Consider the following 26,414-nt stretch of genomic DNA (forward strand, 5'->3'; position numbering starts at 1 on the left):
GGGCCAGCAATGGAAGGTCCTGTCTGTCCAGCTACATTGGGGGCACCCTATTGGCATCTGCAGCTTGCTGGCATTACAAAGGCAAGGCCTGAGGCACAATTTTGAGCAAGTCTCAAGCACCCAGGTTCAGGCACACAATCCAGTCCCACCATCCACCTTGCACTAGTTCCTGGCACTAAACCAATTTCTCCCCCACTATGGGCAGGTTTTCACACCATATCGTCCCATTCCCGCCTCATTAATTATGCACCCACAGGAAATAAAGCTATCTCACTGGCGGGTGGCCTCCCCCAGCCATGCTGTTACCTCGCCGCTTCCTCACACCATATTTAAATGGCAGCCGTGCGCACACTTCTCAATGCTTGCAGCCCAGGACTGCTCCGGTGAAGACATGGCCCCAAAAGCCAAGAAGAATGCAGCCCCCCCCAATTCAGAGATGCATCCCTGGGATGCTGTGGGGGCCCATCGCAATGTCCTCTACCCCCTGCTCTGGCCGCAGGATGCCCATCGGCCTCACCCCTCCGGCTTGGGAGGCCGGTGGCAGAGGTGATCAATGGCAACGTTGCATGCAAGAGGTCGGCTTTCCAGCACAGACAACAGGTAAATGGTTTCATTCATGCTGCCAGGGTAAAGCATCACTCTAGATTCACACATTCACTGGCATCTCACTCACTGCCAGCTGAAGGGACATCACCACTCACTCTCTCACACACACCCTCACATCTCCATCTGGCCGGATCTTCTCTGAAGTTTGCCTCCTCGGCCCTCACCACCTTGAGGCCACTTGCACAGATCAACACACACACTGGGGTAACCCCCTTCCCCAGTACAGCCCTCACCCTGCAGCCTCTTCCCTTGCCTGAGGCCACTTCTCCCCCTTCCCCAAGCAAGCCCTAGCCCTGCAGCCATTGAAAAGCACCCACTCCCTGCCTTACGGCTGGTCTGGTAGGTAGAAACCTGCCCGTAAGTCCCCCTAAAAGCGATGTGGTCCTGCCTGTGAAGCCTGGCGCTGATGATCGCGAGTGCTGCCCGAAGCAAGGTAGGCAAACAAACTTTAAAGTCCTGAGTGAAGTGCAGCTCGCCAGGTGCATGTCGCTCATGTACAGTTGTGAAACACGTTGGCCTGGATGATCCATTGTGGGGGAATGATTCCGGCCAGCAGGTTATAATGAGACGCTAAAGTATTGAAATTAGGTTCCCGATGTGCAATGGCCCACCATTGACGGGTGGAGCGGACAATCGCAAACTGGTATCACGACAGCGTGATTTTTGGCCTTCTTGCCATATTGTCCCCCTCCCCCCCGACCCGGCATGTCCCCTGACACCAACAGGGCTGGAACATGTTCAAATCTTACAGTGAAATATTGAACGCACAACCTTCTGAAATCAGAGGCAACTGAGCCAAGGTTTTAATTCAGACAGCATTACAGTCAATGCAGTGGGAGCTGCCTGAGAAAAGGCATTAAAACAGAAGCAGTGGAAAAATGGTATTATTCATTCCAGCAGGAGTTGGAGAAGTGATAATTAAAGCACAGGGCCAGGAGGAATTTCTTAATAGAGCTGTAAGGTTTGGAAAAAGCTCTTAAAGCTTTGCGAGCAATGGTTTTTTTTGTTTTTTTTATAGCTCGGAATCAGTAGGAAATCCATTTTATACGGGATTGCATTAAGGAATCAAAACAGACCGAGCTGAACTTTTACAGTTATGGCAGCAGAACAACATTGATCTTGCAGAGCTCTTGATGTTGGGCAGGCATGGGAAAGACACAGGGAAAGACATGGGTTCATTCAAGATTTCTGGAGACAATTAAAGAGGAAGAAAGGTGATGAAAGTATAGAAATGAGAGAGTAGCGATTCTGGATTTTATCGTTCAAACTGCAACGTTATTGTTTTGCCACATTCCTGTTATTCTTTTCGATTTGATTTTTTCAATAAGTTTTGTTTTAAGTTTCCTCTTTATAGTCTCCCCGATGCCCTGAAGGTATTAACTCTAGACAGGACAGAATTCCATGGGCACCTCTTATCTGGTGATATGTGTTGTCTTGCAATGGTGTCTGGTTGGCTTTCTTGACAGGTGGCACATGTCCCATGGCCTTCACCTGAGTGCATTGTAGAGCCCTGCAGTTTCTTGTCGCCAGCAATCTTTCACTCTAAGATGAATGCCAGGGATGAAAGAGTAAGGCCAATAAACAAGATGGGAGGAGAGGAAGGCACCAATTACCTTGACAACGCTGGCTCCTTTTCTCAATGCCCAATGTCCAGACTCGAGCCTGGCCAATATAAATCCCCTCAACAGAGCAGCTTATCAAGAATATAACTCAACAGTGGATCTTCCAACCCCAATGCTTACTGTAAATTCACCAGGTAAAGGGAAAAATAATTATTCCAGCAAGCAGACCTTGTTCAAATCCATAGGAAACTTGGACACAATCTCTACTCATAATTCGAAAGTCAGGCACTTGTCTCACTTATCCAAAAAGCCATTCCTCCTGTGTGTCTAGACAGAGGAGTAATAGGCATATAGGGAAGAACTGATTTACCATTCCAGACACCCATTCACACACAAAAAGTAGAAGCCAATATGGGGTGATCGGCAGTCAATCACACATTAATCTGTCTCCCCTCACTGATTCACAAGGATCACTGAGGCCACAATGCAGTGATTCCAACTGCAGCCTTGTCTGAGGTCAGTGAACTCACCATAGACCATGACTGGCCCTGCCACCTCCCTGACCCGCGAGCCTCCATTTCAGACTCGGCAGTGAAACTGAACTGTAACTTACGGGAAACGATCGCGGGGAGAAAATTAATTTTATTTTGTTTGGTTCTGGAAAGGCAGACGCTTGTTTCCATTTATGAACACTTGTTGATGTCAAGGCACTCAAACTGTACAAAACCAGCAGATGTCTTTGAATAAAAATCAAAGGAGAAAACTAGATAGAGAGAAGGAGAATTTTGTTCATGTGTAGAACACCTTCAAAGCTTGAAAAGGATGTTTTGTCTTTGGGATCTCTGGACACCATATAATCTGCAGTATATTAATTCCCATTGATGCTGAGGAGGCTCATGAATACACTGCCACGATAGTTCAGCATTTTGAATTGCAAAATAGGAAGCTGCAGGAGCACTACAGTATCCAGCAAGTGGCGCTGCTGAAAACATTTTGATAATGCTTGAGAAACAGAACAGATGCAAACAAAATAAGATGGAACCAAATAATACGGGACAGATGCCAAGCAACAACAACAACTTGTATTTATATAGCACCTTGAACATAGTAAAATGTCCCAAGGCGCTTCACAGGAACGTTATCAAAGACAATTTGACACCAAGCCACATTAGGAGATAGGTGATCAAAAGCTTTCCAAAGCTTTTAAGGAGAATCTTAAAGGAGGGAAGAGAGGTGCAGAGCTTCTGCCAGGGATTTCAGAGCTTGGGGACCTGGCAACTGAAGGAATGCCCGCCAATGGTGGGGAGATTAAAATCGGGCATGATCAGGGGACTAGAGTTGGAGGAGTGCAGCTATCTCAGAGGGTTGTAGGGCTGGAGGAGATTAGGGAGATAGGGAGGGGTCAAGGCCATGGAGGGATTTGAAAACAAGGATGAGAATTTTAAAATCGAGGCTTTGCTTAACTGGATGCTAATGTAGATCAGTGAGTATCGGGGTGATGGGTGAATGGGTCTTGGTGCGAGTTAGGACATGGACAGAAAAATTTTGGATGAGCTCAAGTTTACAGAGGCTAGAACAATAACACAGGACATACCCAAATACCGAAGAACAGACCCCAATAACAGAAGGCACAGATAATAACACAGGACAAATAATAAGACCCAAATAACTTAGGAGTGAACTGTGTAATGCAAGACATGTTAACAAAGGTAAGGTTAAGAACAAGCAATGGCTAGTCAGCCCATTAAAGTTTGGGATTGGTATAGGGCTATGGGGACAGCACAGGTCAGTGGGATCAGTTTGGGATTGATACAGGGCTATGGGGACAGCACAGGTCAGTGGGATTAGTTTGGGATTGATACAGGGCTATGGAGAAGAGAGGGGGGCAGTGGGATTCTTTTGGGATTGATACAGGGCTATGGGTAGAGAGCAGGGCTGTGGGACTAGTTTGGGAATTGATACAGGGCTATATGGAGAAAGCGGGGCAGTGGGATTAGTTTGCAATTGATATAGGTGTATGTGGAGAGAACGGGGCAGTGGGATTAGTTTGGGGATTGATACAGGGCTACGGGGAGAGAGTGGGGCAGTGGGATTAGCTTGATGATTGATATAGGTCTATGGGGAGAGAACGGGGTAGTGGGATTAGTTTGGGGATTGATACAGGGCTACGGGGAGAGAGTGGGGCAGTGGGATTAGCTTGGGGATTGATATAGGTCTACGGGGAGAGATAGCATCCAGCCTCCTTAGAACATTCTTACCATTTTTGCCTCATTACACTGTCTAGCAGATTGATCCAAAAAAATTTAGAGTAAAATTATTTCTCCTAACATCCATTAGGAAACAATTTTTCATTAATTGAAATGTTTGCCCTCTAGTCCATCTTTTCCTGGTTCATTTTGAAATGATGTTCAGATTAACCCACATCTAAAGATGAGATTTTCTCAACATTAACCTTAATGCTGGACAGGATAACTCAAGCTTCCCCAATACTTTTTCATAGCCATTTCTCTTTACTTTCAGAGCCAAAATTGTTGCTCTTCTCTGCACCTTTCTCGATGCGTGTACTTTGGTGACCAGAATTGAACACAATGCTCCCTTTTTACTCTGCATTATATTTATACATCCCCCACATTGTGTTTACTATTTTATTCAAATATTACTGAAAAAAGAGACATGTCAAAGCTTTTCGTCTTGCACTCATCAGGACACTTCGCAGTAGGTAAGCCATCAACTGAATTTCTCCTGATGAGTGCAAGATGAAAAGATTCAACATGTCTCTTTTTACAGCGATATTCAAGCTCTCTACTACCAAATGACTATTTAATTCCTTCACTAAAATGATCGACTATCAACTCAGGTCTCTTTCTATCTCCCTCCAACATTTTAGTCACACTTGTTGTGTACTTACAAAGCATATTTTCAAGATAATAATTTACATGTAAAAATGTAATACTTTAGAGAACAGACCAAAGAATGCAGTCTAGATCCTCCTAATATAGATAAGACCCACTAATACTGGGTAGACCTGAACAATGGGGGAAATCCTGATGAAAAATCACGAGAGTCTGTCAAATAACAAATGGCAGACCCAAAACAACAACAACAACTTATATTTATATAGCACCTTTAATGTAATAAAATGCCCCAAGATGATTCACAAGAGCACTGATAAAACAAAGTATGACATGGAACCACATTAGGAGATAGTAGATCAGATGACCAAAACTGCGTCAAAGAGTAATTTTTAAGAAGTGCCTTAAGGGAAGAAAGTGAGGTGGAGAGGTGGACAGGTGTAGAGAGGGAATTGCAGAGCTTGGGGGCAGCTGAAGACACAGCCACCAACGGTGGAGTGATTAAAATTGGGGATGGGCGAGAGACCAGAACTAGATGAGCATGGCTATTTCTGAGGGTTGTGGAGCTGGAGGAGATTACAGAGAGAGGGAGGGCCAAGGCCATGGAGGGATTTGAAAACAAGGATAATAACTTTAAAATCAAGAGGTCGCTTGACCGTGAGCCAATGTAGGTCAGCGAGCACAGGGGTGATAGGTGAACAGGACGTGGTGCAAACTGAGACATTCTGGATGACATCAAGTTTATGGAGGGTAGAATGTGAGAGCAGCCAGGGAGGGGGGGAGGGGGGCATTGACGTAGTCAAGCCTGGAGATAATGAAGGCATAAATGAGAGTTTCCGCAACAAATCAGCTGTGACAGGGACAAAGTTGGGCAATGATACAGAGGTGGAAACAGGTGGTCCTGGTGAGGGCACGAATATGTTCAAATAACATCAGATACACCTAAAACACAACAGACTCCAAAACAGAGTACTCACCAAAATCACAGAACATAACCAAATATTAAAAGATAGACGTAAAGCACAACAGACCCCAACACACAGGACTGACCAAAAAAAAACTGGTCATACCCAAATTATTAGTCACAGCAAAAATCCAGGGCAACCCAAATAACGATATACACCTTAAAAAAAAAATACACAACGGATCCCCAAACACGGGGACTGACAAAAAAACTCTGGCCCAAATAACGAGCTGCACAAAGGAAACGACTGACTCCAAAAAGCAGGACTTCCCAAAACACAAAACAGACACAGGGCGTGGACAGTCAGAGCGCGGAGTCTGACCTTGGCGTCGCAAACAGGTTCACGGAATAAGCACGAGTGGCACCAAGTGGATCGTTCATTCGGAGACAAGATGCAGGCAAGATGGGCCGAATGCGCTGTAACAACTCTTGTGAAGTGGGGTGGGGTGGGGTGGGGGGAAAGATTCAACCACTAACCTCTGATTAAGTGACGATCACCAATTCAGACCCAACTCATGGCAGCTTTATTTCACAGGTAATTGGAACCGCTTAGAAACGCGGTCATTTCGCTTTTTTTTTAAAAAAGGAAATAAACAGAAACTACGGGTCATTTCCCAGGCGGTTGAGCTTAAAGAACCTGAAGCTTTCCTATCGGGAACAAGACAGATAGACCAGAAACTAAATTGCAACGTCCGAAAAAGCAAAAGTAATAAAAATGCAACAAATCACCAGGTCTCAGTGTTGGACAGTTATATATATCCTTTATGAACAGTTTGTGAGGACAAAGCGCTATCTCGTTACACCAAGTACCAGGTATTGATGCACCAGTTTTTATTTTGAGGGTTTCATCGCTTGGATTGATTGACTTGGTGAAATTGATCTGTTAGACAGTGTCGGGAATAAAAGAAAGCTGGAAGCAAGTCTGGTCAGAAAGTCAAGTTCAAGTTTTTTCAGATGGTCCATTGGTCAGGAAATAAATGACCATAGTTGTGCTGTGGCCCATTTTCAATTACCCCCCCCCGCTGTTTTCCCTCCTCTGGGGGTGGGGTTTACAGTAATGTACAAGGTGAGGGGCGCATGGAGAGAGAGGGAAGGAGAGGAGAGGGATGGGGGGTGGGATGTGTTTTAAACTCAGACTGGCACTGCTGACACCAATCGGATGGTGTCTCGGGTTCTAAGCGGAGTTACAGCCTGGTAGAGGCTATTTTAAAGGGGGGGGGGTGGGTGGGTGGGATCGGCGGCTGCTGGAAGAGGCTGGTGGCGGAGGGGCGTGGAGCTGTAAACCACGCCATCAAAACATTGTAAACCACATACACACACACACACACACACACACAGGCAAGATAAAGAAATAATTCACTCTCGCCACCGGCTTGGAAGTTCCCATCTGCCGAGCATTTGGAAGGTTTTAATTCGATGTGAATGAATTTTGCTCTCTCCCTCTCTCTCTCTCTCTCCCCACCCCTCTCTCTCTCTCTCTCTCTGCCTCTGCGACGATGATGCCCAGTGCCTTGCCTCTCAGCCTCCCTGGGACCTTGCCAGCCTTGTACTTCCTCGCATCCCTCCCCGTGCTCGCTCACCTCTCGGCCGGGGCTCAAGCCGGGGGACGAAAACCGGCCGCCGGGGGGGTTCTCAGCCAAGGCAGGAGTCACCCGAGGGACACGAGGACGCTCATCCTCCTGGACGTGAATATCAGGAGCTCGGTTCGGACCGTCAGCGAGAACTTTCTGTCAATCCAGCTCGACCCCGCCGTGGTACACAATGGCTGGATCGACTTCTTAAGGTAAAATGCTTCCCACCCCCCCAAGAGAAAGGACAAGACTATTATTAAGTGCGTCTTAAAGTCTGATTCTTCCCTTCGGGCTCTCAATGCCCAGCATGAAATTGACACGCAATTTTCCATCGGTTTCAATCACTTTTGGTTGAGTTTCAAAAGCGCGCGGTATGGGGAACAGGCTGAAACTGACTCGAAATAGACTCAGATCCCTTTTCAATTAAAAATAGCGCAATCATTTCGCTTCTGTGCAATCGACGTGGCGTATTTTTCATACCCAATTTCGGCTGATCGAAGGGCTGTTTTATGGGGGGTCCCTGAGAAACCCAACTTTTCAAGAACGTTTTGGGGGAAAAAATAGACTTCAAACAAAAAAAGCAAAACATCTCGATTGTTTAACCCACCCCCCTCCTCCTCCTCCTCCTCCTCGCGAAACTATTTAAATTTACTGCTTAATTTCAGGAAACAAGAGAGGGGGGGGGGTGGAATGCCGTTGAATTCGATAAAGCGAAAGCAAAAATCCCCCCCCTCTCTCTCTCTCTCTGCTTTATTTATGATCGGAAAATTGTTGGGGAAAGCGGGCGATTTGGAGTTTGCTGCAGATTATCCCCGGGAAAAGAAACTTGGGACAAAAGTTTTATTCTCGACAGGCGGAATCGAAAAATCATTTCCAAACGGCAGCACGTCCTGTTTTTTTTTTCAAAAGAAAAAGTTCAATAAAACAAGGCAAAGCAGTCGAATATTTGACAGGGGGGGTGGGGGAAATAAAAAGTGGGGCAGGACGGCCAGTGCTAAAATGGAGCTGGTAAATCTATTTACGATTGTTCCTCCCCTGCCCCTTAGCGGGGTTTCGTTTGATTTAAAGAATAATGATTAATTCGATTTCACACGCGCGTCTAAACTATCTAGTGGGTCCCTACTCTACAAATACTGATCGAGTGAAAACTATCGGCCTTTGCTCATATCCCACACTGGGCTGCATTCATTTTGGGGGCCATTTCAGTTCATGTTTGAGTGTGAAATCGTTTCTAAAGAAGAAACTAAATGATTCATTTGGTGAAAGGTCCCGTGTGTCATTAAACCCCTTTTAATTTCGGATTTCGACTCCAAACGGGTCACCGTCACTGCTGTAATCAAGACCCTGTGTACAGTTACTCTCTCTGTGTGTGTGTGTGTGTGTGTATATATACACACTAGTGCAGTGTAATGTTCCAACTGGCAAAAAACATCCGAAATAAAGAGGAGATTCTCTCATCCTCACGTTCACTGTGGCGAGAGCATTGGCACGAAAAACAATTAAAGCGTCCCTTACAACAGCAAATAAACCCTACAACGACCCAATGTCCCTGCAGTCTGCAATACTGCAATAGCCTGCAGTATTTTAATCCAACTCCCTTAATATAAACTACCCGCAACGCCCTTTATGTACAATGAGCGCTCAAATTAACATTCGGGGAAATTAAAGGCGCGGATAATTTTAGGAGAGCACCCTTTTGTTTTTGAAATACACCCCCACCCCTCTCTCCCGTTCTTCTGGTTAACAACATGCAGCTCACGCTAACGACGTGTCTTTTACACGCGAGCCGATATTTTTTTTGCACGAACGCGGCGAAAGAGAGGGTTAAATGTTATTTTTGCGTTAAAAAAATCCGATGTGTGTGTACTTTCAGCTCCAAAAGGCTGGTTACGCTGGCGCGAGGGTTGTCCCCAGCTTTCCTGTGGTTCGGTGGGAAAAGGACGGATTTTCTGCAGTTTCAAAATCATCGAAATCTGGCGAAGCACCGCGGGGAACTGGGGCCGGATTACTACCTGAAAAACTACGAAGACGGTATCTGTAATTTATTTTTTTTTTGCAACGGATCTATCGCCACTCCTCTCAGTATAACTGGCATCCTCTCATCTCCTGCCGGTCGACCCTGGCTAACACTAAATGTCGTTTCAACAGCGCTTAATGCAGACAGTAAATTGTTGACAATTTGTGGAATTACATATTAGAAAGATAATCTATAAGACGTGCTAACTGATGTTTAACATGAAATATATTTGAAGGGTTTATAATAATCTATAATCGTGGTAATTTGCTATTGCATAACATGTAACGACACATATGAATATTATACATGTGCTGTCAACATGTATTCTTTCTACATAGTCACTGTATGTGTTTTCTCTTTATATAAAGCCTCTGCCACAATAGATAAATCGACCACTGCATCCGTTACATGTCAAACTTTTTCTAACAGCATAGACCTGTAGAATGCGTGGATTACAATTACAAATCGCTGTAACATGTTAGGAGTCTTTGTGCATCTATCATCGTTCTATTTTAAAAAAATTAAACTAATTGTGTCATTTGGAAGGTGCAGCTGACTATCTCCTGCCATTTTGTACCCTTCCTGTGGGGAGGCGGTGTCAAGAATTCAGAGTAAAATATCTCGGAAAGTCCCCTTGATGGGATTTCTAATGTAAACGATTTTTTAACTTGAAGATTAACATTTCTCCTGTTAACCCTCGTTGTTGCGTGATCCGAGATTCGGGTTTTTTTTGTGGTGTGGGGTTAGCGGGGGAGGGGGAGGAAGGATGATAACTACAACAGTAATTTGGACTGATCCAAAAAAATCGCACCTTGACATTGTTTGGTCTCCCATTTCAGACATTGTCCGGAGTGACATCGCCCTGGACAAACAGAAGGGCTGCAAAATCGCCCAGCACCCGGATATCATGCTGGAGTTACAGAGGGAGAAAGCTTCGCAGATACAGGTTGTCCTGGCGAAGGAACAATTCTCCAACACCTACAGCAACATCACAATAACAGGTAGGAAGAGCAGACCAGGCCGTGTGGGGCGGTGCTGGTGAGGATGCGACTGTTTTGATTAACTAAAGCACACGGGACTTCGTTTGAGCGCGGAAGAGTAGATTGAACGAGGGAGAGACAGCTTCGAGACAAGGTTCTCTCCGGATCTCAGTAACCTCTGGATTCTTTCCTGCAATTTTGTGACGACATTTCGATTTCTGCACTATTTTCTGCCCTAGGGGCATTATTAGCAGCTTGCTAAGGAGACCCTTCATCGACTTGTTTGCAATGGACCGGCAAAGTAAAGGCAATTCTTTAGTTCCGATAGTTTGTAACGAGCGCCACACATGAAACAAAGTTTGATGCTGTGGTTTGCGGAAGTCCGATCTGATTTTCAATATTTCGTGGATTTTTGAAGAATGTTTGTATAAAATGCAACGTATTAAACACGGAGGAATAAGAATGATCGTTAAATTTAATAAAACAGCGCGTGAGACACTTCTATCTTAAAATTGCGTGTGCAAAACGTGTGTGGTGCACAGTTGCACGTAGTGTACCTGATGCATATGGTCTACCAGTAGCCTGTGGTGTATCAGGTGCATGTATTGTACGTATTGCATGTAGTGTACCAGTGGCATGTATTGAACTGGTTGCATGTATTGTACAAAACAAAAACAGAATTACCTGGAAAAACTCAGCAGGTCTGGCAGCATCGGCGGAGAAGAAAAGAGTTGACGTTTCGAGTCCTCATGACCCTTCGGCAGAACATGCTGCTTATAGTGTACCGGTTGCATGTGGTGTACCTGTTGCACGTATTCTACTTGCGGCATGTGCATGTAATGGGCAGTTACATCTGGGCTCACTGAGGGGAGAAAAGAGCAATGATTTTATTTTGCAGTGACTCCTCAACTGTTTCTTTTCTGACGATTTCACTTTTTGACCGATTGCAAGTTTGTCAGTGACTGTAAAATCTGCTAAACATTTGTATTAAATGCACCCAAGTACTGGGGATTTCAAATTTCCAGAATGCATGGAACATGTTTAAATAATTATATGGAAGGCCGTATCCGAGTTAGTGTTGTCGAATGGAGTTCCGTCCTGACGTAAAAGCATTTAATGGAAATTAATGGCGCTGCAAGCTGTTACTGTCATGTGTTGGGGAATATTCTTATAACATTGATTCACTGCCTCAGAATTTCATAGATCTGATCTTGGCGAGTCTAGAAAGGTTGCTTCAAATGTGGAATTGTCCATCAGATCGGGTGTTTGAAAGCAATTTGTAGATGGTAAAATCCGGATAATGTTGCTGACTGTGGGATGCACTGAGGGTTAGTGGTGAAGAAACAAGAGCACACGCAGGCTTGGGATACATAGGTAGAGCCTCGCCACCCAAATGGCTAATTTGTAACATTGGACGAAAGCGCGTGGGAGGGCAGCTATGTGCTGCGATTAAAAGTATCGAGCAGTAAGTTTAGAAGATTCGCAGGAAGCCTAGGGGAACGGGGCTTTTTTACTGGGACGGAGCTAACCCGTGTCCTGTGTGAACGTGAGTTGGGGGTCAACCCGCTTCACTTTGTCCACAGAGCCAGATTAGGACCTCTCTGCTGGGTTATATTTCCATTTATGTACAAATGCACATCCTAAACCATTTGACACCAGCATGACAGTAAGCAGGTATAGTGGCACTGTCACAGACGATTATTGAAGCTTTATAATTTTATTCCCGGTACCATTGTGTGAAACAGGTGCCAGGCTTTTAAAAAGGAACTGCATTTAAATCGCTGATAAGCAAATAAGTATCACTGTACCATAACACCTCCACAGCTACTTCGTTTAGGAATATGCCACAGCTTTTTGTAATTATTTCTTGGGCCATTCATTGAATTTGAAAACCAATGCCTTCACATGTTCTTACAGCGTCCCCGTACCCCTCGTGATAACAGCATCACAAAAACACACTACACGATTCTGGAAATGGGACTCTTGATTAAATGATAAAAACAAAAAACTACTGCGGATGCTGGAAATCCAAAACAAAAACAGTAATTCTGTTTTCGTCTTGATCAAATGTTTCATTTATAGTGCAGGTACTGTTGAGGGAGAGTCATCAATGTTGACAGTGGTGGTGTGACATTATACTGCTGCTGTCTCACCAACCTCGGCTTTGTTAAAGTGAAGCAGTGTGCACGTGCGCTTAAACACACATATTTTTGCTAGATAAGGGTATGAAAGGATATGGAGTCGAGTGAGGTGGATGGGTTTAAGATACTATGGTCTCATTGATGTAATGCACTGGCTTCCAAGGAGCTCAATGTCTTACCCCTGTTCGTACATTCCTATATACAACTTGCAGGCATCTGAAATCGGGAATATTTCTGATGTTACCAACTTTTTCCACCTTGATGTTAGCTTCAGCTCATCTCCTGGAGCCAGTGTGAGCAGCCAGTAGTTTGTGGCTGCCTCTTTACATTTGTCCTGGAAGCTGAAGTCAAAACTCAACTAAGGTTAATACTACATTTTTCACCTCATAGGGAAACAGGAACAGCTTCTCAGCAACAAGAAACACTCAGTATTATTGTGGCACTACAATACTGAACTCTCACGTTTTGCCTCAATCAATATCAACTCCGTTTCCACGTTATTGTGTAAACTGTACAGTTTATTGCTCCTTAATTTTTTTAACTTAACTTCCTCACTTCTTTAGACCTTAACCCATCCTTGGGAATAGGTGTTACCTGGTCAGTAATACCTCACAATACTTCATTGTTCATAGGAGAGATCAGGTGGTCAGTGCCAGTCACCAAAGTATCATTGATACTCAAATCAAAGCAAAACAATGCCGGAGACCTGAAATAAAGACAAAGTGTTGGAAAAGCTCAGCAGGTCTGGCTGCATCTGTGGAGAGAGAAACAGTTAGCGTTTTGGGTCCAATATGACTCTTCTTTGGAACAATCTGCTGAGTTTTTCCAGCACTTTCTGTTTTTATATCATTGATGCTCCTTTTCATTTCAAACAGTTAAAAGTAAATGCAATTATGAAATAGACTTACACAATGAGTTCAGCACATTCGTGGAGAGAAAGACAGAGTTTTGAGTCCAGATGACTGTTCTTCAGAGCTGATGAAGAGTCATCTGGACTCAAAATGTTACCTGTGTTCCCCTCCGCAGATGCTGTTAGACCTGCTGAGTTTTTTCAGCATTTTTTGATTTTGTTTCAGATTTCCAGCATCTGCAATATTTTGCCTTTATCTTAGTGTTCAGCGCATTGTTAGTTAAACCTAGGTTTAAATTGAACCCAGGCTGATGGGCTGAAAATATACAGTACTCTGCCTACTGCCTGTAAGCTTCCCATACGGAAGAATGGGCACTCTAGTTTATAGTGGACAGGGGCTCACAGCACAAAATGATCTCTAATTCAGTACTATATTTCTAATATAACTCAGAAAAGTGGTTGGTTGGTGTAGAAATTTCAAACATGTCACACTGGTACATTAGGGCATTGAGGCTGGGTTTAAATATTGGGTTTGACAAAGCTGTCTGTTACACTGACACGCCATCCACCAGGTTAACCATTCACTGCCTTCACCACTGGTGCAACATCGCTGCTGTTTGTACCACCCATAAGACGTACTTCAGCATAAGTCAGGAGTGTGATGGAATACTCCCACAACACTCAAGAAGCTCAACACCATCCAAAACAAAGCAGCCTGCTTGATTGGCACCACATCCACAAATGTTCACTGCCTCCGCCACCGATGCACAATGGCAGTAGTGTATACCACCTACAATAGGAACTGCAGAAACTCATCAAGGCTCCTTAGGCAGCACCTTCCAAACCCATGACCACTATCATCTAGAAGGACAAGGGCAGCAGACACGTGGGGAACACCACCACCTGGAAGTTCCACTCCAAATCACTCACCATCCTGATTTGGAAATATATTGCCGTTCCTTCACTGTCGCTGGGTCAAAATCCTGGAACTACCTCCCTAACAGCACTGTGGGTGTACCTACACCACAGAGACTGCTGCGGTTCAAGAAGGCAGCTCACCACCACCTTCTCCAGGGCAATTAGGGATGGGCAATAAATGCTGGCCTCGCCAGTGATGCCCACATCACGTAAATGAATTTAGAAAAGCAACTTTCCAAGGCTCCTTTGACAATACCTCCCAATACAGTGACCTCTACCAGCTAGAAGAGCAAGGACAGCAGGTGCATGAGAACACCATCACCTCCAACTTCACATCCAAGTCACATATTATCCTGACTTGAAAATATAAATGCATTCCTCATCGCCACTGGGACAAAGCGCTGGAACTCCATTAGTAACCATACTGTGGGAGCACGCATACTTCACTGACTGCAACCATTCTATAAGGTGGCCCACCAACTCCTTCTCAAGGGCATTTAGGGATGGGCAATAAATACCGGACTTGCCAGCAATGCCCACATCCTGTGAACGAATAAATAAAAACTCGCTGCTTTTACATTGCATGAGTGTAATGATACCACTGCCTGTTCTCGAACGTGTAGCCTTCCTGCAGCTGGCTTCAAGTTGAATATAAGTCTGCCAGGACACATCAAGATCAATATACATCAAGATCCATTCTTAGTGCTATTTGGGCCATCAATCTTAGCAAGCACTGGCAGTTTTACATTTAGCTTCTGGGAACCAACTGCATTAGCACAAGTCTCACACAAAGCGAAAACAGCTAATGTGATGTAGTTGAGTTGGAACTGCTTGATGCTAGAATTTGGTGCTTGAAAGGAAAGTTCTTTAAATCTCAATGCAAATGCTTAATCTTGATGAGTACAAAAATTTTTTTACCAGGACTTTTGTCAGGTGAGGTTACTTAGATAGGTTCAAGAGGCAATTGAATGCATTTCAGGAGGAAAGGAGGACTGAGGGATAGGGTGGGGAGGTGGGCTGGAGATCACAAAGGGTTTTTGGACCCTATTGCTTTTTATGCTACTCCTAAATGTTATTCTTGCTTTTAATTAATAACATATGATTATTACATTAAAACACAAGGGAAAACGTTTCATTCCTATTTGTCACTTGGAACCCCAGGCTGCCATGGATGTCACTTATGAGCTGAAACAAGTCAAGCAAAAAGAACTCAAATCATCAAAGGACGGTCCAGATTGTAAAGCCAACTCATAATTAAGACAAGTGCACAATGTCTCTTATGGAGCACACAAATGTTATTGAGTCTGTCAACAACAGAAATAGCATTGGACCCATGGAATAAAACTTCTGCCACTCATAATTTTCGATTTGGAGTATTTTTAAGAAAGTGTGAATGCCACAGATTTTGTTTACACTGACTAGTGAATGATGCCTATCAGTTTTATTTCCTTATAACTTTAAGTTGCATGCTGCCAATTTGTGTTTTTTGTGTTTCATGTGCCATGCGAGTATGAAAACATGTACCTGCAAGTTCAGCTTGGTGCAATGAGTAGTACAGCTTTCTGTTCAATTCCAGATAGTCAAGAATTTCAGTGCTGCGAGTCACTTAAATCTGGTTGCCAGGGTCTGTCTCTTCTCAGCATAACAGATAGGTGGAGTGCTTCTCTGGAAGAGGACAAAGAGACTTTAGCCTCATTGCAGTACTATAATACTATAATGATACCCAGGCAATCACCAGAAGGGCAGCTAATAGCTCCCTGGGCCATTTATGGACAGATGACATGGAGAAACGCATGGGCAAGAGGTCGCTTGACAGGTCAGATTTAATAAGATTATGCAAGGAAAAGCAAGGTAAAATCTGCAAAACGTTCATTGCTCTCTTAATCTTTTCATTAGAAAAATAAAGATTATTCAACAGATGGCTTGCGTGTAGACTGATAAAATCTCAGTTTCCAGAAGATGTCTGTTGAAAAGGCACACTGCATATTTTAAAAAATGATAGTGTGCATGAAAGCTGGACACTATTCATTAAAACTGAATTATCAGTGATATCCTGACCTATGTCAGGTGCTAGAGCTGTTTGCAGTGTGGAGATCTTCCATCTGTCTCTCCACAACTTAATGCTGTGCCCAGGGCTCGCTGTTTCCCTCTCTCTCTCTCGCACACTAGCACAGCTTACACGCTGTTTCCTTTACTGGATTTCCTCCACGGCACGTGAGCTAAACATTGCTGTGGCAGCATTATTGCAGTTGCTGCAATCCTCGGAGTGGATTGTTGTTTGCTTTTGGAGGCTAAGTGCCAGTGTCGGGTAAGATAAAATGGCCACTGCTGTTACTGCTGCTGGGCATCAGGTTCTCTATGGGTGTGAAAACCATTGTCCGGGCCTCCTGTTGGCTGGTCACACGGTGGTAAAATTGACGGGATCCACAGAGAGACCTCCTGTCCATCTGTTTCACCATGTCGTCCTGACTGACTGAGGAGGCCACACGGTCAGCACCAGCAGACGGGGATTCTAAACAAGGAACGTGATGGGATGGGGGCAGGTCAAAAATTGAAGTATAGCCCAATTTAGAGAAGGGAAAATCAATCATAAATACAACATGTTGCTGATTCCTATAACCCTTCAAGTCTCGGCCTTGTGTTCTGCTGTATGTAAAGGGGGAGGAGCTTACCATCTGTCCTCTCCCTCACCTTGATGCATTCTTGATTCCGCAGTGTGTTATATATTTAGCAACACACATGTTTTTGTAAGCTATTGAAAATGACATAGAGGCACTGGAGAAGGTGGAAAAATATTTACACAGAACCGAGACATTATATGTATGAGGAAAGATGAGACAGGCTGGGGGAATCATTTCTTTGGAAAAAAGATGACTGAGGAGTGACGTCTCTTTAAAATCATGAAAGGGTTTGATAAGGTAGACATAGAGAAGATGTTTCCACTTGTGGACGAGTCATAAAAATAAGACTCATAAATTCAGTAGATTGTCCTTTACCCAGGGTGTTTAGAATGTGGAACTCACTATCTCAAGCAACAGTTGAGATGAATAACAGAAAGCTAGATAAATGCATGAGGGAGAAAGGAATGGAAGGATATGTTGATTTGGCTAATGGATGCTTGCTTGGGAGATAAGCACCTACAAGGATCTTTTGTGTCTAATGGCCTGATTCTATGCTGTAATTTCTATGAAGTTCTATGTAGTGTTTGCTTGGAGGTAGGTTCATCCTGAGCTATTTTCTTGACAGTTTTTATCAGTGATGGTTTGCCATTGCCTTCCACTCTCAGCAGAGTAAGGAGACAGATCCCAAGTCTACCTCAGCCAGGATGGGAATTGAACCTGTGCTGTTGGTGTTATTTTGAGCCACACAGTAGCCCTCTAGCCAACTGACTCCCATGTGATGTGCAACTCTATGTATTAGGTATACCACTGCTTGAATTGAACTGTATCCCAGGTCCAGTGGAAAAGATATTAAAAACTTTCAAACTCCTACTGTTTTACCTTTCAGAGCAGTATGCTATATTTTGGCTTTAAGTTACTATATTTCATACACATGGGGAGATTAACAGGAACAGCTGTCCAACCCAGTATGAACTAAATATACTGTATTGCCAAAGAAAGGAATTTTGGCTCCTTTATAACTCAATCCGCATTGAGACAATCTGTTAAGGGGTGGATGGCTTGAACTGTGTGCTTCATTGATATTGCTCTGCAGAGTCCTTATTTTGTGGTATTGCCCGAAGGAATGTGCCAGCTTAGCTTATTTGTTAGCACTCGTGCCTCTTAGAAGGTTGTGGGTTGACACCCCTCTCCAGGACTTAAGCACATAACTTGGGCAGATGGTGGTGTAGTGATAATGTTACTGGACTAGTAATTCAGCGACCCCCATGCTAACGTTTTGGAGACATGGGTTCAAAATCACAACCCGGCAGCTGGAGAATATAAATTCAATTAATTTTTAAAAACCTGGAATTCAAAGCTAGTCTCAGTAATGGTGACCATGAAACTATCATTGATTGTCATTAAAAACCCATCTGTTTCACTAATGTCCTTGAGGGAAGGGAACCTACGGTCCTTACCTGATCTGGCTCCAGATTCACAGCATTGCGGTTGACTCTAAAACTGCCCTCTGAAATGGCCTAGCAAACCATTCAGTTCAAGGGCAATTAGGGATGGGCAACAAATGCTGACCTTGCCAGTGACACCCACATCCCATGAAGGAATAAAAGAGAACGTGAGGCTGTCACCTCCCCCAGTACTGAGGTATGTTGAATTGCTGTTGCCTTTGGGATGAGATATTATTCTGCTAGTTAAAGTGGTTGGAAAAGATCGCATGGTATTATTTAAAGAAAAGCAGGGAATTCTCCCTGTATCCTGACCAACATTCCTCCCTCAGCCAATTACACCAGCATCAGATTAATTGGACATTAATATCATTTGCTGTTTGTGGGATCGCAAATCACAGTTGAAATCTGCTTTTATATGTTCTCTTAATTCAGATCATTTGGAGGCTGTGCTCCCATGAACTAGCTCCTGGTGTTAATGCTGTTACGGGGGTCCATGTCACGATCCTGCAATAGATGCATTTAACAGGACAATTGCAAACACCTTCATTGTCAGGCTTCTGCCTATGAAAAGGTTATGATTTCCAGCTCCACTTGAAGGCTTAAGTGCATTAGAAAAAATGCAAAGCTTACTTCAGTATTAAGGAAGTTTTGCATTATTAGAGGTGCTGTCATTTGTTGATATGCCGCTGTCTTGCTGTTCAATTTACTCTTCTTCAGACAGTGCATTGGATCATTCAACTTCAATCAGCTGAACTAAAAGACGAAAAAGCATTTTGCCTCCAAAGGTGAGGAGGGAAACCCACTCCTGCATTGCATTGTTCTCCAGGTGCCCTGGCCAATGCTTCCGTCTCTACCAAAAAACAAATAGACTGACTGTTCACATCTTAACCAGTTGCTGTGACACTGGTAGCAACACTGCAGAGTAGCTAATTGTACATGAGCTACTTTGATGCTCTTGAGATGTTCCTGAGAAGATGCTTTATAAATACAAGGCTTTCTTCCGATTGCCCCAGCAGGTCATGAAAATGGTGCAAAGCCTGCATCAAATGGATGAGGGCATTACTGAACCAAGCAAATCTGTAACTTAGACTGTAATGAATAGCTAGGTGCAGTTGGGGTTTATTCTGCTCTGTCTTTTAACTCCAACATGTTTGAGATTGAACTATCCGTTTTTTCATGGCATGCTGTCCAGCAAATTCTAAATTATAGACCGGGTGTCAAAAGCCTAATTTTTTGAAAATAAAAGTCCAATATTGACACAGCTCATGAAACAATTTGTTATTATGGTTTTCAATTAATTTTCATTGGCAGCAAAGAGAAAAACTCAGACCTGGTATCATGATCCCATCGCGGACTTACCTTGCCACTATCCTGTCCTCTCTCCTGCTTTGTTAAAAGATAGGAACCCCGGGAGTGGTGCCAATGATGAAAAAATATTTATTCCTGGAGTGGAAAGGAATCGTGTGCAGACCTGGCTGCCTGATCTCTTAATCCAGTCTGGATAATGGGCATGACAACTAATCTGTTAATTGCCTCAGGCTGTTGCCTGTTTAGTGTAGAAATTGTGCCGATGCTGAGCATGGTGTGGAGTCTGGTAATTGTGTCAAAACTGGGCAGGCTATACAGTTTGGTATCTGTGTCAGGATCGTGGGCAGGGTGTATGGACTAGTGTCTATGTCAGGATGCTGCACAGTGTGCATGGACTGGTATCTGTGTCAGGATTTGGGCAGTGTGTATGGACTGGGATGTGTGTCGGGATGCTGCACAGTGTGAATAGACTGGTATCTGTGTCAGAGTGCTGGTCAGTATGTATGGACTAGTGTCAAGGTCAGGATGCTAGGCAGTGTGTATGGACCGGTATCTGTCAGGATGCTGGGCAGTGTGTGTGGTCTGGTATCTGTGTCATAAAGCAGGACAGTGTGTATGGACCGGTATCTGTTTCAGGATGCTGGGCAGGGTGTATGGACTAGAGTCTTTGTCAAAATGCAGGGCGATGTGTGTGGACTAATGTCTGTCAGGATGCTGTGCAGTGTGTATGGACTGTGATGTGTGTCAGGATGCTGCACAGTGTGAATAGACTTGTATCTGTGTCAGAATGCTGGTCAGTATGTATGGACTAGTGTCTAGGTCCGGATGCTGGGCATTGTGTATGGACCGGTATCTGTTTCAGAATCCTGGGCATTGTATATGGACTGGTAGCTATGTCATGAAGCTGGACAGTGTGTATGGCCTGGTATCTGTCTCAGAATGCTGGGCACTGTGTAGGACATGGTACCTGTGTCAGGATGCTTGGCAGTGTGTATGGATCGGTATCTGTGTCAGGATGCTCGGCAGTGTGTAGGGCCTGGTATCTGTGTCGAGATGATGGGCAGTGTGTCTGGTCTGGTATCTGTTTCAGGAATCTGGGCAGTGTGTTTGGACTTGTATCTGTATCAGGATGCTGGCTAATGTGTATGGACCGGTATCTGTGTCGGAATGCTGGGCAGTGTGTAGGATACGGTACCTGTGTCAGGATGCTTGGCAGTGTGTATGGACCGATATCTGTGTCAGAATGCTGAGCAGTGTGTATGGACCGATATCTGTGTCAGGATGCAGGGCAGTGTGAATAGACTGGTACCTGTGTCAGGATGCTGGGCAGTATGTATGGACTATTGTCTAGGTCAGGATGCTGGGCATTGTGTATGGACCGGTATCTATGTCAGAATCCTGGGAATGTATATGGACTGGGATCTATGTTAGGATGCTGGACAATATGTATGGACCGGTATCTGTGTCATGAAGCTGGACGGTGTGTATGGTCTGGTATCAGTGTCAAGATGCTGGGCAATGTGTATGGACCGGTATCTGTGTCAATGACGGGCAGGGTGTGTCTATTAGTGACTGTGTCAGAATGGTGTGTAGTGTGTATGGACTGGTATCTCAGGCAGGATGCTGGGCAGTAGTTATGGACTGGTATCTGTATCAGGATGCTGGGCAGTAGTTATGGACCGGTATCTGTGTCAGGATGCTGCGCAGTGTGTATGGACTGGTATCTGTGTCAGGATGCTGCCCAGTGTGTATGGACAGTGATCTGTGTCAGGACGCTGGGTAGTATCCATGGAGTGGTATCTGTGTCAGGATGCTGCCCAGTGTGTGTGGACTGGTACCTGTATCAGGATGCTGTTCAGTGTGTATGGACTGGAATCTGTGTCAGGATGCTTGGCAGTGCGTATGGACTGGTACCTGTGTCGAGATGATGGGCAGTGTGTCTGGTCTGGTGTCTGTTTCCGGAATCTGGGCAGCGGGTATGGACACGTATCTGTATCAAGATGGGTGTGTGCATGGACTGGTATCTGTGTCAGGATGCTGGGTCACGTGTAGGGTCTGATAGCTGTGTCAGGATGCTGGGCAATGTTTATGGACTGTCCGGTCATTTATGTCAATGAGGGGCAGGATGTGTGGAGTAGCATGTATGTCAAAATGCAGAGCGTTGTGTGTGGACTAATGTCTGTCAGGATGCTGCGCAGTGTGTATGGTCTAGGATCTGCGTCAGGATGCTGCGCAGTGTGTATGGACTGGGATACGTGTCAGGATGCTGGTCAGTGTGTATGGTCAGGTATCAGTGTCATAATGCTGGGCAATGTGTATGGACCGGTATCTGTGTTCATGAGGGGCAGGGTGTGTGTATTAGTGAATGTGTCAGAATGGTGTGCAGTGTGTATGGACTGGTATCTCAGTCAGGATGCTGGGCAGTAGTTATGGACTGGTACCTGTATCAGGATGCTGGGCAGTAGTTATGGACTGGTATCTGTATCAGGATGCTGGGCAGTGTGTATGGACAGGGATCTGTGTCAGGATGCAGGGCAGTGTGAATAGACTGGTACCTGTGTCAGGATGCAGGGCAGTATGTATGGACTAGTGTCTAGATCAGGATGCTGGGCATTGTGTATGGACCGGTATCTGTGTCAGAATCCTGGGAATGCATATGAACTGGTATCTATGTCAGGATGCTGGGCAGTGTGTATGGACCGGTATCTGTGTCAGGATTTGGGAAGTGTGTATGGACTGGTATCTGTGTCAGGATTTGGGAAGTGTGTATGGACTGGTATCTGTGACAGGATTTGGGAAGTGTGTATGGACTAGTGTCTAGGTCAGGTTGCTGCACAGTGTGCATGGACTGGTATCTGTGACAGGATTTGGGAAGTGTGCATGGACTAGTGTCTAGGTCAGGATGCTGTGCAGTGTGTATGAACTGGTACCTGTGACAGAATGCTGGTCAGTATGTATGAACAAGTGTCTAGGTCAGGATGCTGGGCATTGTTTATGGACCGGTGTCTGTGTCAGGATGCTGGGCAGTGTGTATGGACCGGTATCTGTGTCAGGATATTGGTCAATGTGTATGGACCGGTATCTGTGTAGGATGCTCGGCTGTGTGTAGCGCTTGGTATCTGTACCAAGAAGATGGGCAGTGTGTCTGGTATGGTATCTGTTTCAGAAATCTGAGCAGTGAGTATGGACACGTATTTGTGTCAGGATGCTGCGCAGTGTGTATGGACCGATATCTGTGTCAAGATGCTCGAGCGTGTGTATGGACCGGTATCTGTGTCAGGTTGTTGGGCAGTGTGTATGCACTGGTACCTGTGAATGGATGCTGCGCAGTGTGTATGGTCTGGTATCTGTGTCAGGAACCTGGGAAGTGTGTGTGGACTGGTATCTGTGTCAGGATGCTGGGAAGTGTGTATGGACTGGTATCTGTGTCAGGATGCTGCGCAGTGTGTATGGACTGGTATCTGTGTCAGGATGCTGGGCAGTGTCTATGGACTCGTATCTGTGTCAGGTGGTTGCGCAGTGTGTATGAACTGGTATCTGTACCAAGAAGATGGGCAGTGTGTCTGGTCTGGTGTCTGTTTCAGGAATCTGGGCAGCGAGTATGGACACGTATCTGTGTCAGGATGTTGGGCAATGTGTATGGACCGGTATCTGTGTCAAGATGCTTGAGCGTGTGTATGGACTGGTATCAGGGTCAGGATGCTGGGCAGTGTGTATGGACTGGTATCAGGGTCAGGATGCTGGGCAGAGTGTATGGACTGGTATCAGGGTCAGGATGCTGGGCAGTGTGTATGGACTGGTATCAGGATCAGGATGCTGGGCAGAGTGTATGGACTGGTATCAGGGTCAGGATGCTGGGCAGTGTGTATGGACTGGTATCAGGGTCAGGATGCTGGGCAGTGTGTATGGACTGGTATCAGGGTCAGGATGCTGGGCAGTGTGTAGGATATGGTACCTGTTTAAGGATGCTCGGCAGTGTGTAGGGGCTGGTATCTGTGTCGAGTTGATGGGCAGTGTGTCTGGTATGGTATCTGTTTCAGGAATCTGGGCAGCGAGTGTGGTATCTGTATCAGGATGCTCAGGTGTGTGTATGGACTGGTATCTGTGTCAGGTTGATCAGGAGTGTGTTTGGACTGATATCTGTGTCAGAATGCTGGGCAGTGTGTATGGACCGGTATCTGTGTCAGTTTGCTACGCCGTGTGTATGGACCCATATTTGTGTCATGATGCTGGGAAATGTGAATGGACTGGTTTCTGTGTCAGTTTTTGAGCAGTGTTAAAAGCAAAAAACTACTGCAGATGCTGGAAATCCAAAACAAAACAAAAACAGAATTACCTGGAAAAAGAATTACCTCAGCAGGTCTGGCAGCATCGGCGGAGAAGAAAAGAGTTGACGTTTCGAGTCCTCATGGGCGGTGTGTATGGACCGGTATCTGTGTCACGATTTGGGCAGTGTGTATGGACTGGTATCTGTGTTAGGGTGCTGCGCAGTGTGGCTGGACTGGTATCTGTGTCAGGATGCTGGGCATTGTGTATGGACCAATATCTGTGTCATGATGCTGGCCATTGTGTATGGACCGGTATCTGTGTCAGGATGCTGGGCATTGTGAATAGGCTGATATTTGGTCAGGATATTGGCACTGTGTATGGACTGGTATCTGTGTCAGGATGCTGCCCAGTGTGTATGGACCGGTATCAGGGTCATGGTGCTCGGGAGTTTGTATGGACCGGTATCTATGTCAGTATGCTGGGCAGCGTGTGTAGACTGGTATCTGTGTCAGGATGCTGGGCATTATGTCTGGACCGATATCTGTGTTAGGGTGCTGCGCAGTGTGCATGGACTGGTATCTGTGTCTGGATGCTGGGCATTGTGAATAGACCGGTATCTGTGTCAGGATGTTGCCATTGTGTGTGGACTGGTATCTGTATCAGGATGCTGCCCAGTGTGTATGGACCGGTATCAGGGTCAGGATGCTTGGTAGTTTGTATGGACCGGTATCTATGTCAGAATGCTGGGCAGCGTGTAGGGCTGGTATCTGTACCGATATGATGGGCAGTGTGTCTGGTATGGTATCTGTTTCAGGAATCTGTGCAGCGAGTATGGACTGGTATCTGTGTCAGGATGCTGGGCAATGTGTACGGACTGGTATCTGTGTCAGGATGCTGGGCAATGTGTATAGACTGGTATCTGTGTCAGTTTTTGGGCATTGTGTATGGACTGGTATCAGTGTCAGAATGCTGGGCAGTGTGTATGGACTGGTATCTGTGTCAGGATGCTGGGCAATGTGTATGGACTGGTATCTGTTTCACTTTTTGGGCAGTATTAAAAACAAAAAAACTACTGCGGATGCTCGAATTCCAAAACAAAACAAAAACAGAATTACCTGGAAAAACTCAGCAGGTCTGGCAGCATCGGCGGAGAAGAAAAGAGTGGACGTTTCGAGTCCTCATGGGCAGTGTGTATGGACCGGTATCTGTGTTGGGGTGCTGCGCAGTGTGCATGGACAGGTATCTGTGTCAGGATGCTGGGCATTGTGAATAGACCGATATTTGGTCAGGATGTTGGCACTGTGTATGGACCGGTATCTGTGTCAGGATGTTGCTATGTGTATGGACTAGTATCTGTGTCAGGATGTTCAGGAGTGTGTGTGGACTGGTATCTGTATCAGGATTCTGTCCAGTGTGTATGGACTGGTATCAGGGTCAGGATACTTGGTAGTTTGTATGGACCGGTATCTATGTCAGAATGCTGGGCAGTGTGTGTAAACTGGTATCTGTGTCAGAATGCTGGGCAGTGTGTAGGATATGGTACCTGTGTCAGGATGCTTGGCATTGTGTATGGACTGGTATCTGTATCAGGATGCTCGGGAGTGTGTATGGACCGGTATCCGTGTCAGGATGCTGCCCAGTGTTTATGGACCGCTATCTTTGTCAGGTTGCTGGTCAGTGTGTATGGACTGGTACCTGTGTCAGTATGCGGGGCATTGTGTATGGACCAATATCTGTGTCATGATGCTGGTATTGTGTCTGGACCGGTTTCTGTGTCAGGAATCTGGACAGTGTGTATGGACTGGTATCTGCGTTAAGATGATGGGCAGTGTGTCTGGTCTGGTATCTGTTTCAGGAATCTGGACAGTGTGTATGGACGTGTATCTGTGTCTGGATGCTGGGCAGTGTGTATGGACTGGTATCTGTGTCAGGATGCTCTGGAATGTGTTTGAACAGGTATATGTGTCAGGATGTTGGGCCAGTGTTACAGGCCCGGTATCTGTGTCAGGTTGCTGGGCAGTGTTTATGGGCCGATATCTATGTCAGGATGTTGGCATTGTGTATGGACCAGTGTCTGTCTCAGGATGCTGGGCATTGTGTATGGACCGATATCTGTGTCAGGATGTTGGCGTTGCGTATGGACCAGTGTCTGTGTCAGGATGTTGGTATTGTGTATGGACAGGTATCTGTGTCAGGATGTAGGTATTGTGTATGGACCGGTATCTGTATCAGGATGCCGCGCAGTGTGTATGGGCAGGTACCTGTGTCAGGATGCAGCGCAGTGTGTATGGACCGGTCTGTGTGTTAGGA

At 45.3% G+C, this 26,414-nt stretch overlaps 1 protein-coding gene across 2 annotated transcripts in view; it reads left to right on the forward strand.

Moving 5' to 3' along the window:
- The first annotated feature begins 7,296 nt into the window (after nucleotides 1-7,296).
- Nucleotides 7,297-26,414, forward strand: part of hpse2 (heparanase 2) — a 342,759-nt gene continuing 323,641 nt past the window's right edge. For both annotated transcript variants that reach the window (XM_078565124.1, XM_078565125.1), the window contains exons 1-3: nucleotides 7,297-7,767; nucleotides 9,429-9,586; nucleotides 10,412-10,573. In XM_078565124.1, coding sequence (XP_078421250.1) covers nucleotides 7,481-7,767; nucleotides 9,429-9,586; nucleotides 10,412-10,573 — 607 coding nt within the window. In that variant the 5' untranslated portion in view covers nucleotides 7,297-7,480. The remainder of the gene's footprint in view (nucleotides 7,768-9,428; nucleotides 9,587-10,411; nucleotides 10,574-26,414) is intronic.

Source organism: Cetorhinus maximus, chromosome 20 (genome assembly GCF_964194155.1).
Source record: "Cetorhinus maximus chromosome 20, sCetMax3.hap1.1, whole genome shotgun sequence".
Classification (NCBI taxonomy): domain Eukaryota; kingdom Metazoa; phylum Chordata; class Chondrichthyes; order Lamniformes; family Cetorhinidae; genus Cetorhinus; species Cetorhinus maximus.